Raw genomic sequence first — 17,208 nt, forward strand, 5'->3', positions numbered from 1 at the left:
GGCTGGACCAGTGTGGGGAGGCCCAGGCAGGATGAAGCTATGATGTGCAACCTACAGGATGCAGAGAAGGGCCAGCTGGGGGGACAGGGGAGGCATCCAGGCTGAGCCCTGGTCCTGGGTGGACTGGGGGCTTCCTCGGAGACCACAGACTCCAGAGGAGGCCCAGGGTCAGGGGGGCTGACCGGAGGCTCCATCCTGGATGTGGCAGGCCTGGGATGTCCTGGGGGTGTCCCTGAGGAGACGCCCAGCAAGTGGTTGGCTCCCCAGGGCTGGAGCAGAGTAGGGCTGGGCCTGAGATGTGAATTTGAGACTCCTTGGTGACCAGGCAGTAATGGAAGCCATGGCCTGGATGAGATGCCAAGTGAGGAGGAAGCATGAGGAAAGGAGAGGAGAGGTCCCTGACACAGAAGGAGGACGCCTTTCCCCAGGGAAGCTGGGGAACAGGAGCCTTCGGGGTGCTGTGGAGTGAACGCTATGGGGGCGCGGGGTTTGGAAGGCAGGGAGGCCGAGCGTCCACACTGCTGTGAGGTCAGATAAGCAGAACAGCTCAGCCCCTCCAGGCTGTGCCTGTAAAGGGCAAACCAGGAATTCAGGATCCAAGACCAGGCATGATGGTGACTCAGGGGTGGCAGTGAGGGAAGGTGGTGGGGCAGGGAAGGTGAGCCCAGATGGAGCTGGCCTCAGCCTGATCTGGGGGGGACCCTGGAATGTGAGTTAGCGTCCCATGAGGCAAGCGGACCAGCTCTTGGATCCCCTGGTGGTCATTGGCCACTCCTGCCCCAGATGGGGGGATGAGGCCTCCTGGGCCACATGGCTTGGTCTCTGGTGGGGCAGCTGTGAGCCTCGGCAGATGGGAAGGGGATCTGGTGGCACCAGTGACACCTGCTACACGCTGCCTAGTCCAGGGGACCACAGAGCTGACCGGAGGCTGCCGGAGCCCGTGAGTCCACCTGCACCGCGCATTTCATGCAGATGCCCTGCCCGGCCGCAAGCCCCATGCCGCAGGGGCCTCAGCACAGCTTGCTCCCCGAGGCCGTCCAGCCCCTAAGGGTCTCAGCCTGCTGACACGCCGGCCCATTTCCTGTGTGCGGTGTCAGTAACAGCTAATGCTGAGGGAGGGGGGCACCTTTGTGAAGCTACTGGTTGTGTAACAAATGACCCACAAACTTCGTGGCTTGAAATAGTAACATTCATTCATTGAGCTGCAAAGCAGGAGTCTCCAGTCAGGAACCTCTGTGTGGCCTGTGCTTCTTCAGGCTACTGCGTGGCCACCGCATCCCCTGGAAGCCAAGTACTGTCACAAAAGCCACCAAGTGCAGGGAGAGGGGATGCAGATTCCACCTCTTACCTGCCTCTTTAGGGGGCTGGGAGATTCAAGAAGAGCAAACGGGAACAGAAAGGAAGCCCTGGCGGCTTTTGGAAAACACAGCGCAACTCACTGGTTTATCGATTACCAGCCAAGGGCAGGTGCTGGGAAATGGGAGGCAAGGTGGTCCCTGCCATTGGTAGCTCGAAAAAGGCTTTAGTTTCTGTCCCCGTGTGATCTCCCTCAATCAAAATCGGGGTGCCCTGGGTCCCATTTAACAGAGGAGGAAACTGAGGCCGAGAGTGAAGTTACCCGCCTGCAACTGTCCTGGGCTGGGAATCTGCTTCCTGCGGAATCCTCCGTCCAGGATGTGCTCCTGCTGGCGGAAAGGGGGACACCCAGGGTGCTTGGTGACTCTAACGGGTGTGCCTGGATCCCGGACGGGCCCCGTGGCGGTGGTGAAGGGGCTGTGGCTCTGGGTTACAGAGCGCGGGCCCGGGTTCGGATCCCTGCTGGCCCCTTGCTGGTGCTGCGACCTTCACTCCTCTGGGCTTGGTTTCTGCATCTGCCAAATGCGGGCAGTGGATTACCTTCCGTATAGGGCGGCGGTGAGTCAAGACATTGTCAGGTCTCAGACGTGTTAGCTGTTTCAATCGTCACCATCATGACTACCTGCCCAGCTGACCTCTCCCTTTGGCGGTTGGGGAAGCCGAGGTCCAGGGAGGAACTGCTGGGGCGGGGCGCTCGTGGAGGGCAGGCTGGGGGCCAGCCATGCCTCCCAGGTCTCGGGGCTGTGCCTCCAGGGCACCTCGCTGGGTGCCCCAATGCCCTCTGCTCTCATAAAGCTGAGTCCAGGGGCTCCCTGGGGTTTCTGAGCAGTGGTGGGACCCGCTGGGGCTGGCCAGGGTGCGCCCGAGTGGAGAGCGTCTGGACACGGGTGCGCGCGCACACACGCGCGCGCACACACACACACACACACACACACACCAGGTCAGCCTGGGGAACAGATTTTTATTTCTGCTGAGGAGAGGGGCCTGGGCAGGCGGGCGGGAAGGGATCCTTGGCCTCCCCCCGAAGGGGGCTTGGGCATCATTCCAGGCGGGAAGCTGGGTGAGGGGGCTCCCTGCACCCCTGGCATGCAGGGACACCCCAGTCCTGGCCCCGGTGAGCCGGACCCCGAGGGCCCCAGGTATCCGGGTGGAGGAAGCGGCGGCCGAGGGAAGGGCTCAGCCCACGGGCTTGACCTTGGCGATGAAGAGGGCGGCCGCCTTCTCCAGGAACTCCTCCCGGGTCATGGGGGTGCTGGGCCGCCGGGCCACCAGCGCGCGGTCCATGGCCAGCGCCAGGCTGTCGGGCCCCAGGCGCGAGCCGGCCTCCAGGTAGCGCGCGGGCGTAGTGTCGTCGCTGGCCTGCAGCGCCCCCTCCAGCGTGTCCAGCACGGCCTGGCCCACGTGGCGGTCAGCCACGGCCAGGCCCGGGTCCTCCAACAGCCGGTAGAGGGCGCCGGCGCGCGCCACGAACTCCAGCAGCACGAAGCAGGTGAGCATCCCCGCGCGGAACACGGCCAGCGGCACGGCCTCGTGGTCCCGGCACTGGATCTTGCGCAACAGCGGCGCCACCACCTCCTCGGGGGCCTCCCCGTCCCGGCAGATGCGCTTCAGCAGCTCGCTGTACGTGCGCCCGTCCAGCCCCGGCTTCTTCTTGCGCCCGCTGGCGCTCAGGCACTCGTAGGCCACGCCGACGTTGTTGTTGAAGGCGGTCCTGCGGGCGGAGGGGCCGTCGGGCCGCGCCAGAGCCCCGCCCCTGCCCCCCGGCCCCTCCCCCAACGCGCCGGCTCGTCCAGCCTCAGGGCCTTTGCGCCAGCGGCGCCCTGGCCCGGAGCGCCCTCCCCCACATCTCCCCACGGCTTTGAGCCTTTGCTCAATGTTACCTTATGGGGGGGACCCTCCCTGACCCCCTAACCCCTTGCTGTACTTCTCTTTGTGGTGTCCTTACGAGTTCCCTCTCTCCCACCAGCTCAGCCCAGGGGCCTATGTCAGGGAGTTTATTTGTTGTTACAGCCCGAGCGCCCAGAACACTGCCCAGGAGCCCCAGAAACGTCTGCTGACCCCGACGATGGGCATCCGCCCATGGACTCTCCGTTCCATCGATGATGTGTGTGCCCACGGGGTGTCACCGTGGCAGGACACATCCCTACCTTTTAACCTGGGTTGTCTCTTTTCACCCCTGCAGGCCCAGAGGCAGTAACCCACACTGTGGCTCAAAGCCGCTGCCGCCTGTCTTCGTGGGTAAAGATTTATCCGCAGGCGGCCACGTCAACCCAGACACGCTGCCCTTCTGCTGCAACAGCAGACCCGACGGTCACGTCAGGGACCAGCCACGGCGCTGACATTACTTACCGCCTGCCCCATGAGGACCCTGATGTCCCGCCATGAGCCCTGGCCACGCTGGAGCCTCACAAGTGGTTAAGTGAGTGGGCTGGGGTGAGCCTGGGCATCTAGATAACCCGGGTCTCATTCCCATCCTTCTCTCAACAGCTGGCGGCCAGCCGAGGCCCAGTTCCATCTCCACTAAAGCAAAGGGGAAGTGAGGCTCAGGGCAGCGGCCAGGCCAAGGGCCCCACAGAGGAAGGGGCACCCCCAGGGCTCACATTCGCCTTTTCTGGGAGCCCAGCTCCACTCTTATCTGTGGGACCTGTACGGGTCAGCGTGTTTGCGAGCCCGGTCCACGCTGGGCCGGAGCACGGCAGGTGCCCGGGGATGGACATGCTCACCCAGTGAGCTCCGTGGGTCAAGGCCCTTTACAGAGGAGGAACTGAGGCCCAGAGGGGAGGGCGGAGGACCTGGGGTCTCGCCCATCTGGGATTCACTTCTCACTTCTTGGGTCCTTAGGATGTGCTGGTGCTTTAGGGCCAGTGAGATCACTCCGTGAAGCGCTGGGGGTGCCAGACGCGGCGTCATGCTCCCGTTCCCAGGACTGGCACCGTGTTAGCTGCTGCCGCCTCACAATAACCCCTTGCAGGAGGTTTTGTTATCAACTCCTTTCACCAGGACGAGTGGGTCCGGGGGACCTGGCAGTGATGATGCCCGTGTCAACTCTGTGGCCGCGTGGCAGTTACCCCCACACCTAGATCACGTCGCAGCCTGAGTCAGGAACTGGGAATGGCTTGGCTTGGTGGTCCCGGCTCAGTCTTCAACCAGGACCCTGGCAGGGCTGCTTCCCCTGAAGGCTCCCTGCAGAGGCCTCTCCCCACGGGGCAGTGTGAGTGTGCTAAGGTCACGGCACTGGCCCCTGGAGCGGGTGACCGGCAGGGTGGCAACGCAGGCAGCTGCCCGAGGGTGTGAATACGGGGGGGGGGGGTGGATCTCGGGAGTGTCTTGAAGGCAGGCCGCCCCACCCCCACGAGAGCATGGCCCACTTCCCGTGGAGGGTCCACTCCCCGCAAGGCTGAGTGAGCAGAGCCCCTGCCAACCCAACAGCAGCCACGTGAGGCCACTGAGGTCTCGGGTGTGTCCCTGTGGCCTGATGGCTCGTCCTGATGGGGCCTGAGCGTCCACCATCCGCCCAGCTCTGCCTGATGCCTCCCCAAGGAACCTGGTCGACCCACTAGTTGTCTTGAGCTGAATCAATCCCCCCGGAGGCGGTGGCGTGTGGGGACCCCTGAGCACCCTGTGTGCTCAGAGCTGTTCCTGGCTGGCCCAGACCTGCACCGGTTCTAGCCACTGCGCCCTGCTTCCCTCCTCTGGAGAATAAGGGTTCTCGTCCTTGCGTCTCAGGATTCTTGGGAGGACAGAGGGTAGATTTTGTGCTCGGCGTGTGGCAGGGGACCGCGTGCACCTGTCATTAGCTGTCACCAGCTGCCACTCAGCGCTGTCCAGGTTCTGTTTACCATGGACCTCGCAGGCAGGAAGACGCACAGGGGGGCAGTTACGGTCCAGTGAGATGAGAGCGTCAGGCAAGAAGCCAGAGGAAGGCCACACCCCATCTCGAGGCCGCCCTCCTGGGGGCTCCCAGTCATGAGGGAGCACCCACACCGCCTGCCGTCCTGGGCTCTGGTCCTCAGGCTCTGCCTGTGTCAGCTCCCACACAGAGCAGTTTGCAAAGCACGTGGGCATTTGTTAAAAAAGAACCTATTTACGGGTCTTGTCACAGAGATGTGGAGACTTCCAAGGTAGACCGGGGGCTCTCAACGGGGTGACTCTGCCCCCAAGGGACACTGGTGACTCTGGGGACAGTTATGGTTGCCACCACTGGGTGGGTGGAGACCCAGGAGGCTGCCCAACACTTGCAGGGCCCAGGACGGCCCCGCACAGAGTGACCGCGCTCCCCCTGTGTTAGCAGTGCTGAGGAGTGACTCTGGTTAATTGTTTGGAAAGAAATTGGGTCCTCTCCCTGCTCATACCAGAGGCCTGCATACATCCCACTGAGTCAGGCGGTGTGACCCAGGGTGGCCCCCAGTGTCTGTGGGTCAGCTCCCCTCCCTCCCACTCAGGTGTGTATTTAAATGTGTGCAGCATCCCAGGACCTCAGAGGTCAGACGGTCACGGGACGTAGTCTCCTGGGGGGTCCGTGGGATCCCATAATCTGGGGGGTCTTGTCTGGGAAGATTCTGCCCCCAGGGGACACTGGGTGATGTCTGAGGACGTCTGTGCTTGTCACAATGGGGAGGGCTCCCGGCATCGCGTGGGTGGGGGCAGGGAGGCCGCTCCACACCCCACAGAGCCCGGGACACCCCACAGAGGATGCTCGGAGCCGAGGAGACTGGCTCAGACCCTTTGGTGCCTTTGCATGTTTTCTGGGGCCACGGGGACCTGCAGCGGTTGGCACTCTTGCTGTTCCTATTAGCACGTGGTGGCTTAGAAGGCGGCCCTGGGCCACCATGCCGGGTCTGCTGTGTTTGTGCTCTGAGGGCTGTCACCAGTCCTAGCAGCCAGCACGTGTGATTTCGAGACAACAGCAGAGGGGATTTTGGTTGAGTTCTCCCCAAATCTTTCGTGCTGAGGTCGCTCTCAAGAGCAGCCCCGGAATTCCCCAGCCCACCCCTCAGCATAGGGACGAAGCTGCCCAGCCTCGGGGGGACCCGCCTGGCCTGGCTTCTGCTTCTGACCCAGCAGCCGAGGTGATGGGGCTCCTGACTGGGAACGTATCTCTTGAGTTCAGCACCAGCCCCGCCTCGGGGAGACCAGGTGTGCCACCAGCACCGGCCACTCACTCTGCTCCTCCTGAGAACCGCTCCAACACCCCTTCAGTATGGTGAACAGTGTCCCCCCAGGTGCACGTCCACCCGGAACCTGTGAGTGGGACCTTATTTGGAAATAGCGTCTTTGAAAGATGTAATTAGTTCAGGGTCTGGAGGTGGGGTGAGGTAGCCTTAAAACCAACGCCAAGTGTCCTTTTGAGAGAGTGACACAGAAGAGAAGCCACGGGAAGACAAGGCAGAGGCTGAGAGGATGCGGCCACAAGCCAAGGATGCTTGGAGCTTCCAGAAGCTGGAGGAGCCAGGAAGGACCTTCCCCTACAGCCTCCAGAGACGGCACAGCCCTGCTGCCCCCGGACTTTGGACTTTGGCCTCCAGAACTGTGGAGAATAAATTTCTGTTGTTTTAAGTCACCAAGTTTGTGGTAATTGGTTACAGCAGCCCCAGGACACTCAAATGGCCCCCTTGGTTCTAAATCCAACAGACACTTCTCAGCCCTCATCTCTAGGGCCATTGGACGCAGGGCCGCCGCCAGCCCACAAGGTGCCTTTGCATAAACTAGGCAAAGCTCTGCAAAAAGCCTTCACATAAAGGTCCTCGTCTGTGACGTCTAAGGAGTGAACGGCTTGTGCAGTGCTTGACCTGCACGACTGCACGTGGTGACCCTGCCGCTGACTCTTCTCCTCCTTGGAAGATGTCCTGGTTCCCTGTGTTCTGGTTCCCTCCTTCATGTCTGTTCTGCCTTCTCACGCTTTCCTGTGGGTTCGCTGAGGCTGTGGCTCCTCAGAATCGGGTCCTGGGCTCTTCTCAGCTCCCCTGAGGCCTTCACAACCACCCCGCCCCCCACCACCAGGTGACAATCACCCTGCACCGTCACGCATCTCAGCTGCCGACCCAACTGTCCACCTTCCTGCTTCGAGGTTTTCCCAGCTCCCAACTTAACGGTCCGCAAGTCACTCTGGAAACTTCCCCCAAACCAGTGACCTCCCATCTCATGGACCACCTGGGGCTGTTCCTGCACAACCCCCTGCAGACCCAGCAGAACCCATGGATGCCCACCAGCCCGCTCCCTGCCAGGTCCCCATCTCAGGGGTGGCCCCGGCCGTTCCCTTTTCTGGCTGTCACTTTGGACAACTCGCTTGCCCTTCCCCTGCGGTGGAGACTGGGTGCTCCGAATGGGATGCCCGTTCTCCACACCCCTTCCGGCTCCCTCCCAGCCTCTCTGTGCTCCCCTGCTTGGGGTCCGCACCTTGACTCTCTCGGGAGGGCTGCCCCCAGGCAGGAGGGTGCTGGGGTCAGGCTGAAACGCTCCCTTGCTTGGCTTCCTCCTCCTTCCTGGGCTCTCTGGGGACCACCCCCATCCAAGACCCAGCCCACCCACATCCAGCGCCCACCTTGTCTGGTTGATGCTGCGCGTCAAACAGCTCCTCCCCAGCCACCGGACACGGACCATTCCCTCACCCGCTTCTAAGGGGGTGGGGGGGCAGGCGCCATCCCCTCCACCCCTCCATGCTTCAGCCCTGCGAAGGCTCCCGGCCTCCCCCTCTCCCGTGGGTCGCACACTGCAGCCCCACAGCCTCCAGGCCAGTGCAGCCGGTGGCCTCGTGCCTGCAACACCTTTCCCTGTGTGTCAATGCAGGCCCCTTACTGGACGTCTCTCCTGCCCGCGCGGGACCTGGATTGCTCTCTATCTCCACGGCCCAGCCCTGTAAATATTCATTTTCTGGCTGAATGGACGGGGATGCTACCACGCTGGGAACGAGGCAGCTAGGAGGGACCTGGCTCGGAGGACTGGCTCTGAGATCTTGGCCAAGTCCTGTCTGGGCTCCATGATTTTCAAAAGTGAGATAGATGCAAGGGGGACCTCAGCACCTGCAAAGCGGCATCACCAAAGCCCAAGTCTGCCAGAGCTACCGGTGCCAGCACTCGGGTGGCCCCGCCGGGGCCCTGCAGCCCGGAGCCATCCGCGCCCCTCCCGCGCCAGGCAGAGCGGACTACAGTTCCCACCACGGCCCGCGCTCGAGAGCCGGCGCCGGGGGCGGGGAGCCGCGCGGAACCCGCTGGGAGTTGAAGTCCGACCGCGGCCCCTACCCACCCAGGCCCGGCCCAGCCCCGCACCTCTGGGAGTGGTGAGCCAGGCGAAGGTGCCACAGCGCGCGGCCCAGGCGCTGCTGCTGCAGCAGGAGCTGGCCCGGGGGCTCCCCGGCGCCGCCGTTTGCAGGAGACCGCAGGTCCATGTTCTCGAAGTAGTGCGCCAAGAAGGCGATGGGCTCCTCGGGTCGCGCCTCCAGCACCTTCAGCAGGGCCGCGCGCAGCATCTCCGTCACTCCGACCTGCCGCAGGAAGTCCTCCTCACTCTCGGCCGTCGCCGCTGCTCGGGACACCCCCGGCCGGCCGCTGCCTGTGAAATTGGCCGCCTGGGCCACAGGCAGCCGCCGCTTCTCCACTGCCGCCATCTTCGCTGAGGGCAGCGGGACCGGAAGGACGTCCATATTTCACAGTGCGCTGGCACCTCGGGGCGGCCATTTTTGTTGAGGGCAGAGGGCGCTTGGATCCCGCGGGGAGACTCTGGGAAATAACCAGCGCAGGCCACCCTTTTCCCTAGGTTTTCATTGGCACTTACTCTCTCTCCGTTTTCCTCTTTAGGTGTGCTGGTTGGCTTTCCTGGCTTAGGCTCGGAACTTAAATTTTGCCAGACTCCAAAATGGATCCCTAGGAAGGGCTTGGTTTCTGGTATGAAGCCGGATTGCTTGCCATCTTGGTAGTGGGCGAGTCCTTCATTAGCATGGTCCCCTAGCAACCGGTCTCATTGGTTACCAGGGAAGCCCTGCTGAGAGCGGGCGGGATGGTTCCACCCCAACTCCGGGACTAAGCGCCGCTCCCGCCCCCTTTTCTGATTTTCAACTCAGAGCCTTTGTGCTCAGCTTGGTCTTCAGCCTAACTCAATCTCCGTGCGAGTTTGTAGCTCACCTCGTGGGGAAAGGCCCCCTCTCCCCACCAGGCTGGGTTAGGGGTCTGGTCTGCGCTTCCGCGGCCCCTAGTCCGCTGTACGGGTTCACAGAGCGAGTGGACCACCCACGGTCCCCAGTTCCCCGTCCCAGGCTGTTACCTTTCCTTACCACTAGAGGGAACTTTCTCACCCCGCATCCTCTATAGCTCTAAACTCTCCCATAGCTCCTCGGTTCCACAAGGCTGACGACCCTGGCATCTACAGCCCTTCATCTGCCGGTATCATTTCCAGCCTCTCCCTCGCCTCTCCCCACGCTTTAGCCTCCAGCCACCCCAAAAGAGATGCAATTTCCCTTATCAAGCCACCTCTCTTCTGTGTCTTTGCCCGTGCTGTCCTCCAACAAATACTTTTCTCCGCTTCTTTTGAGGACTCCTAGTTACTCATTAAGCGCCAGTGTCCCCATATGCAGGGAAAGGCACCAGGAAGAGCACACGCCTCTTACCCCCACCCCTGGCCACGTGGGCCTGGGGTGTCCTGTCCTTTCTTGTCTGTCTGGGGAGTCACCTAGAGCAGAGGATGGTTGGAGCTGTGCCGGGGATTCCCCGTGTCCTCAGACCGCGACAGGAACCACCGAGGTCAGACCAGATGCTCTTTATTCTCCAGCTCTGCACCGTGGGGGTGGGTGGGGGTGGCGGCTCCCCAGGGTCCCCACTGAAGGGAAGCCCAGCCAGCTGGGGAGCCTGGATGTGCTGGCCATCAGGGTAAGGGGTGCACGGTCAGCCCCCCTGCTGTCCAGAACCCTGCAAACATCCTCTGGTCGCAACTGAGTGGAAGGAAAATCCCCCTCCGTGTGGTCCAGGCGGGGCAGGGGCCCAGGTCATCTGGTGGGCCGGCAGCGTTTCCACAGGCGGTAGGTCAGGAATACCAGGAGAAGCAGCCCCAGAACAAAGCTGCCCGTCCACAGGTATGCAGACGTTAGCGGGGAGCCTGGAGAGAGAGGCATACGGTGTCTTGCACCTCTCTGCAGGTTTGGGGAGCAGCCCAGCAGAGTCGGCTAAGGGCTCCCGGACTGACCGAGTTCCCTGAAATTTTACAAAGGACCTCAAGGTTTAAAACGCCTTCTGAGATGTATAAAAATCACTGGACTATCCAGCTATTTTTAGAGTGAGTCTTTTGAAAGGTACATAGGACCTTGTAGTTAGAAGTGAGCTGTCCAGTGAGGGACCACTCACCACAGCTGCATTTGAAATGTGATCAGTCTGAGTGGACAGCGCTGTCTTTGTAAAACACACATTGCATTCTGAAGGCTTAGTTTGGAAAAAAAAAATCTCATTCATGCTTCTTTATAGATTACATGTTGAAATGATAACGTTTGAGATATATTGGTTTCGATGAAATATATTGTCAAACTTATTTTTACCTTTTTATTCCTGAATGTGGCTACCAGAAAAACGGAAATTACCAAAGTGGCTGTATTCTACTTTTTTTTCTTTTTTGGCCACGCCACACAGATCTTAGTTTCCAGACCAGGGATCAAACCTGCGCCCCCTGCAGTGGAAGCACGGAGTCTTAACTGCTGGACCGCCAGGGAATTCCCTTCTATTTCTGTTTCTATTCCACCGCCTGTCTTAGTCTATAGAGTGCTGTGACACCTACACGGTCCCTGAAACTTAGTTATCGCCATGCAGGCAGTTGTGATGTTATAGGGTCACGGAAGTCCACTGGACAGCTGGGGACACAGGCTGGCAGGGCCCCCCTTGTCTAAGGCCAGACTCAAGGCTCCCCTCCCTCTCAGGCTCCCCCAGTGCCCGCCCCAGCCCCTGAACTCACAGATTTCTGAGGCCACGTACAGGTTGGCCGTCTGGCCCCCTGGGTCCAGGCCACACTGGAACCAGCCCTCACCGTGGCATCTGGCCCACAGCACGCTTCCGCCGCTCAGCCAAGCCCGGGCCCCCACCTCCTGCGTCTCGTAGGCCGCCAGCCCGCCAGGGGCCCGGGTCCAGCGCACCGCCACGCCTGGGCCGCAGACCACCTCACACAGCAGCTCCAAGCTCCCTGCTGCTGACAGCTGGTGGATCTCCGGGAGGCAGGGCCTGGTGGAGCTGTTCCGGGGCACGGGGCCAGGACTCCTGGGGCTGCGGGTGGAGGCCTGCTCTGGGGTGGCCTCGGGGGAGGTGGTGATGGGGGGCTTCAGGGATGTCGTGACGGGGGGCTCCGGGGACTCTGTGGTGCTGGGCTCTGGGGGGGTCATGACGGGGGGCTCCAGGGAGGTCAGGCCCTGCAGGACTGGAAAACATGGCAGCCATCTGTTCTTGCTGCTGCCCAGCCCCTTCTCCTCCCTCCCTCTCTCCACCCGGACTACATGGTTGGACCAGAACCACTCCAAGCCCCGTCCATTCACTTGGGTGAATCGCAGGGTATACCAGTGGGCAGGAGCCGTCTCGGGGTCTGTCATACCCCCCCCCCCCGCAGCGAGCATCCAAATCTCTGTGTCTCACTTTCCTCAACTGGAAAGCAGGGTGAGAGGCCCCCACCCCAGGGTCTGGCATGCAGAGTGACACGGGTGTTGGATCTTATTATTATGGGGCTGAGGGGTGGGGAGAGGGAAGGGGTGCCCCGCCCCCTTGCGGTGCAGATGAGCGACTGAGGTCCCTAGAGGGGATCTGTCCGTCCTGCTGTGTGACGGCTCTCAAATCCGGAGGACTCTGTGCACACCCTCCCAGCACACCCCTGCCTCCCCCCGACACCCCTGCTTCCACTTGAGCCAAACCTTTCCCGGCCCCCAGGCCCCAGCCATTAACATGAGTATCGGGGTGCCCGCTCAGAGAACGAATCTGTGCTTCCTTAGTGAGAGGCTGCCAGAAGCTTAGTGATGCGGTCGGGGCCTGTCCCAGATGAGACTAACTAATAACATCTGACATGAACTGAGCACCTACTGTGTGCTAGGCCCCACGTTAAATGTTGCCATTCGTTAGTTCATTCAGCAAGCATTTCTTGTGCACCTACTATGCGCCAGGCTCCGTGATAACAGTTATTGATTAATTCATTCAGGATGTATCTATTGGACACCTACTGTGCGCTGAGCACTGTTTTGGCCACTGGGGGGACAGCCATGAAAGAGAGTGACACATTCCTATCTGGATGAAACCAATGGCAGGAGAGACAGATAATGGGGAAAAAAATAAAGAGAGCACACAGGAGTCAGATGTTGATAAAAGGTGTCAACAAACATTCAACAGGAGAAGAGAAAAGGCCTGAGTGTGTGTGTGTGTGTGTGTGTGTGTGTGTGTGTGTGTGTGTGGTGGGGGTGGGAGTGGGGTTTGACCCCTTGGACAGAGAGGTCAGGGCAAGTCTCACTGGGAAGGAGACACGAGGGAGGTGAGGGAGATGTGGGGAAGAGCGTTCCGGTGGAGGGCACAGCAGTGCAAAGGCCCTGGGGCAGGACTGCACCTAGGGTGTCGGAGGGACAGCACACGGAGTGAGGGGGAGAGAGGAAGTGAGGCAGGGGGTGGGGGTGGGGGATGGGCAAGCAGGTCAGGCTCTGTAGGGCTCCGTGGGCACGAGGAGCTTGGGTTTTCACCCAAAGGGAGGTGGGAGCCCTGGAGAGCTCTGGGCAGAGGAAGGGCAGCACCTCATGGGACCTGGCTCAGGGTAGGTGCTCAGCGAATCTGCTGAATGAATGAACGAGTGAGAAGTAGCCCCTGGCTGCCACGAAGGGACAGACTAAAGATCGAATGCAGGGACTTCCCTGGCGGCGCAGAGGTTAAGAATCCGCCTGCCAACGCAGGGAACAGGGGTTCGAGCCCTGGCCGGGGAGGATGCCACATGCCACGGAGCAACTAAGCCCGTGCGCCACAACTACTGAGCCCGCGCTCCTCGAGCCCGTGCTCCTCAAGAAGAGAAGCCACTGCAATGAGAAACCTGCGCACCACAACGGGAGTAGCCCCCGCTCGCTGCAACCAAAGAAAGCCCGCGCACAGCAACAAAGACCCAACACAGCCAAAAATAATTAAATAATTAATTTTAAAATAAAATAAAATAAAATAAAGATCGAATGCAATTTTTCCTCGTCTGTGGTACTGTGACCTGCCCAGGTGGCGACACAGCAGGGGAGGGGCTTAACCAGGATTCCATAAGAGCCGCTGGGCACCGCTCATCAAGGCTCACAGGCGCTGGGTGGTGTGACCTCACCCACTTCCTGGGGGACACTGAGGCACAGGCTCACCTGGAATGGGCCGGCGGCGGCTCAGCTCCAAGCCGGGCAGCCTCATGGTCGCCTGGCAGTGGAGGGAGGGTGGGGCGGGTGTCCCCAAGGTGGGCAGCAGCCAGCGCTGTGTCACTTGGAACAGCGGGTCCTCGCCCTCCTGGGGCTCCTCCATCACATCCCGGAGGGCCTCCACCCCCTCCAGTTCCTGATCTCCCAGGAGCAGGGACATGGAGAGGGTGTCAGGGCCAGCAGGCGTGACGCTGTGGGCTGTGCAGGACACCTCCTGGTCCGGCCCAGCCACCAGGGCCTCTGGGGCCACAGTCAGTTGGTCCGGGAAGGCTGTGGAGGGAGTGGAGGAAGGGGGTGGGCAGAGCTCCGAGGGTCAGGGCTGGGCCCTGAGGAGGGGGCGTGGGGACTGCTGGTGCCCGGGGACAGGGAAGACCCAGTGCCCCACCCGCAGAAAGGGCAAGGGGGTCAGGTACAGGAGGTTTGGGGGTGGATTGGGGGAGAGGGGATGCGGGGAGGAGGGAGCGGACTGCAGATCGACCCAGGAGGACCTGCGAGGCCGGCTTTGAGCTGGGGCGGGCTGGGCAATCCGGGAAGCCTCCCAGGCAGAGGTGGCACAAGGATAGAGGGAAAGCAGGGCCGTTGGCTGGGCCCCCACGTGTGCCACGACGGCGGCAGGGGCGGGGGCTCACCGAACACCAGGAGCCGCACGATGTGCTGGAAGGCGACGTCCCCGCAGGAGCCCACGCACACGCGGGGCCCCGCAGCCGACAGCGAGGCGTTGAGCACGGAGAGGACGCTGCTACCCGCGCCCGACTGCACGGCGCCCAGGCTGGTGTCCAGGCCCCGCCACCGCACAGAGGCCGCCCTGCCGTCCTCGCAGGCCAGGCGGCAGGTGAACTGTAGCGACTCGCCCACGGCCACCGCCACCTCGGGCTCGGGGGGCTCCACCTCCAGCGGCCCACCTGCGGGCGACGGCGCTCTCAGCCCCACCCCGCGCCCCCAGCCCCAGCCCCCTCCTCCGAGCCCCTCCTCTCTCCCAACCCCTTCCCGGCTCGGAGATCCCTGCCCCGCTCACCGCGGCCCAGCTGCAGCAGCCCCAGAAAGAGGGGAAGCAGGAGGGCGAGTCCCTGCTCCATGCTCGGTCCCCGGCTCTGTCCCCTGCCCGCGGGGTAGGCGGCTTAAATACTGGCGCCCCGGGCTCCTTCTCCCCCCGCCCCCGGCCCCGCGACCCCGCTTCCCCTCCCCCTCCTCCAGCTGCTCCCCGGGGGTTTCCCGAGGGGGTTTCCCACCCTGACCCCCGACCCTGGAGGCGACAGAGAGGCAGGGACTGGGGGCCAGAGATGGGGGCGGGGGAGGCCGAGGTCAGAACCCGCGGGCGGAGGGTCTGGGCCGATTCCAGGTTTCACTTTTAGAGACTGAAGATCGGAAGATGGAGGCGGGAGAGGGCTGACTGTCGAGGTTAATTGAATGGAAATCGGAGCCAGGCCCAGGGCTGGCGCCGGGCTCGGCCAGTCGCGGGAGTCTCAGCCCTCGCTGCCCGGAGCGGCCGCGCGGGGGCGGTGGGGAGCAGTCTCCCCCGATAGCTTGGGCGGCCGTGCAGCAGGTCTCCTGCGGTGGACCGCCCCGAGCAATCCGCTTGGAAGATGGGTCCCGTCAGGGGTGAGGATGCTGTAGGGTGTGGAGCCGAGGCCCACCCACCTCTGAGCTTGTCTCCTGTCCGCCAAACGGGCAGGCGTGATGGGACCCTGGGACACCGGACATGGGGCCTCAGTGCTCTGTTCCACACAGCGACTTGGGTCTGGGCTCCCCACGAGAAGCCTGGGGGAGGGGACCCACAGCGGGCATCGGCGAGGCCTGAGAACCTCATCTTCCCAACGCTGGAATCCATCCACGCTTTCCTCTGGGCCCCTCAGCCTGGCCCCAGTTTCCTTCACAGCCGTTCACCACCCTGCACCCAGAGTGGACTTAGAAACACCCTCTCAGCACGTGGACACCCCACGGCTTCCGCTGGCAGAGGGAAAAATGCCAACTCCTGGCCGTGGCTGGAGCCTATGAGACCGAGCAGCCTCCGGACCAGGCAGCCTCAGGACCTTAGCATGAGCCTCCCCTGCTCCGTCTCTGCCCAGATGCCGCCTCCTGAGTGGGAAGCTCCCCAGCCAGCTTCCCCCCAACCTGACTTCCTCGCAGTCCTTAACGAGGTCAAGTGGCTGATGTCACATCCCCCTTGTACTGGGAATGGGGGGATCTCGTCCGCTGTGACCCCAGACCCCGTGTGCAGCGGGCATGCAGGAGGAAAAGGATGGAGAGTCCTGGTTGTCCCCCCACCCCCGCCTGACTCTGCCTCAGTTTCCCTGACTTCAGTGTAAGAGAGGAGTCGCCAGGCCATGCTGTTTCTAAGCACCACCAGCCCTGCCCGTCTGTCTTCTCAACATCTTAATTGTCAGAGGTAGAAACTGGGGCCTAAGAGCAGGGGCCGGTGGGCAGGGGAGGGGAGCTGAGTGGGGGGCTGGGGTGCCGCTGGGGGCAGGGGAGGGGAGCGGAGACTCAGGGGGCCCCAAGTGTGCGAACCCAGCGTCTAACTTCCTTGGTCCCATCCCCCTCCTACCTCGGTGCCGGGAAAGGCCGCACAGGAAGGCAGCTCCAAGGTGCCGCCCCTCCCCAGGCCGGAGGTGTGGGCCCTTCTCGGGAAGCTGGGCCCTTAACCCGGGTGGGGGGCAGCAGGCCTGGTGAATGGGTCTCTTCCCAGGCCCTGACCCGGCTTCCTGGCACCCTGGCAGCCGAGGACCTTGCAGGGTGTGGACTTGCCCCTCCCCTGCCATCGCTGGCCCCTCCAGCTCCAAGCCTCTGCTTGCGTGAACGAGGAGGGTTAATGACACCCGCGTCTTAAGAGGACAGTGCTAAGGGGAACACGATGACCGCAGCATCAGCAGAGGCCACCCCGAGGAAGGGACAGGTGGGCTCAACAGAGGAAGAAGGTTCCGGGCAGAGGTGGAAGAAGAAAAGGGGGGTGGGGAGACAGAGAGAGACAGAGGAAGGGGTGGGGGGAGAAGAGAGGGATGGGGCAGGTGACTGGAGGGGGTCTGGATGGACCCCAGGAGGGGCAGGGCCAGCACCAGCGGGGTAGGGGGGGCGGGGGGGACTGAACCGCACTTCCCACCTGCCCCAGGGACATCTGCTCTTGTTCCTACGTGACTGAGCCCACGGGAGCCGCCTGGGTGGGGGCTGAGGTCCTGGCTGTATCCCCCCAGCCTGGGCTTCCTGCTCTTGGTCCCCGCTTCCCAGCATCGGTCCCCCACCCCACCGGGAGGAAGTCCTCAGTGGCCTGTGTAGGAAGCCTCCTTCCCATGGAGGTCCCGGCCGCCACCCAAGCCCAACATCCTGGCTTCCTCCCCACCTTCCCAGGATGGCATTGGGGCTCTGCAGGGCACTCGGGGCCAAGGAGGGTGTCCAGAGAGGCCAGCGCCCCAGCCTTGGGAGATTCCCGTTCCCCCAGGACCCCTGCACCGCGGCTGGCCAGCTCCCCTCGCTAACATCACTGG

At 62.5% G+C, this 17,208-nt stretch overlaps 2 protein-coding genes across 2 annotated transcripts; both read right to left on the minus strand.

Annotated features, from left to right (window-relative positions):
• Window positions 1-2,297: 2,297 nt before the first annotated feature.
• TPGS1 (tubulin polyglutamylase complex subunit 1) lies at window positions 2,298-8,985 on the minus strand. The gene is made up of 2 exons (XM_004314204.4): window positions 8,622-8,985; window positions 2,298-3,067 (listed from the first exon to the last, which is right to left on the minus strand). The coding sequence occupies exons 1-2, from the start codon at window positions 8,957-8,959 to the stop codon at window positions 2,533-2,535; spliced, it is 873 nt and encodes a 290-aa protein (XP_004314252.3). The 5' UTR covers window positions 8,960-8,985; the 3' UTR covers window positions 2,298-2,532.
• Window positions 8,986-10,095: 1,110 nt separating this feature from the next.
• On the minus strand, window positions 10,096-14,876 carry MADCAM1 (mucosal vascular addressin cell adhesion molecule 1). Its single transcript, XM_033855029.2, has 5 exons — window positions 14,745-14,876; window positions 14,359-14,631; window positions 13,679-13,999; window positions 11,284-11,739; window positions 10,096-10,440 (listed from the first exon to the last, which is right to left on the minus strand). The coding sequence occupies exons 1-5, from the start codon at window positions 14,803-14,805 to the stop codon at window positions 10,331-10,333; spliced, it is 1,221 nt and encodes a 406-aa protein (XP_033710920.1). The 5' UTR covers window positions 14,806-14,876; the 3' UTR covers window positions 10,096-10,330.
• Between the last annotated feature and the right edge of the window lie 2,332 nt (window positions 14,877-17,208).

Source organism: Tursiops truncatus, chromosome 3 (assembly GCF_011762595.2).
Source record: "Tursiops truncatus isolate mTurTru1 chromosome 3, mTurTru1.mat.Y, whole genome shotgun sequence".
Classification (NCBI taxonomy): domain Eukaryota; kingdom Metazoa; phylum Chordata; class Mammalia; order Artiodactyla; family Delphinidae; genus Tursiops; species Tursiops truncatus.

Excerpts from the sequence above, each read along its gene's own strand:
- TPGS1 (XM_004314204.4), bottom strand. The coding sequence starts at position 8,959 with ATGGCGGCAGTGGAGAAGCGGCGGCTGCCTGTGGCCCAGGCGGCCAAT. Across the intron at positions 3,068-8,621 it reads CTGGCTCACCACTCCCAGAG|GACCGCCTTCAACAACAACG; the intron begins GTGCGGGGCTGG and ends CTCCGCCCGCAG.
- MADCAM1 (XM_033855029.2), bottom strand. The coding sequence starts at position 14,805 with ATGGAGCAGGGACTCGCCCTCCTGCTTCCCCTCTTTCTGGGGCTGCTG. Across the intron at positions 14,632-14,744 it reads GCTGCTGCAGCTGGGCCGCG|GTGGGCCGCTGGAGGTGGAG; the intron begins GTGAGCGGGGCA and ends CGTCGCCCGCAG. Across the intron at positions 10,441-11,283 it reads GTACGTGGCCTCAGAAATCT|GCTCCCCGCTAACGTCTGCA; the intron begins GTGAGTTCAGGG and ends CTCTCTCTCCAG.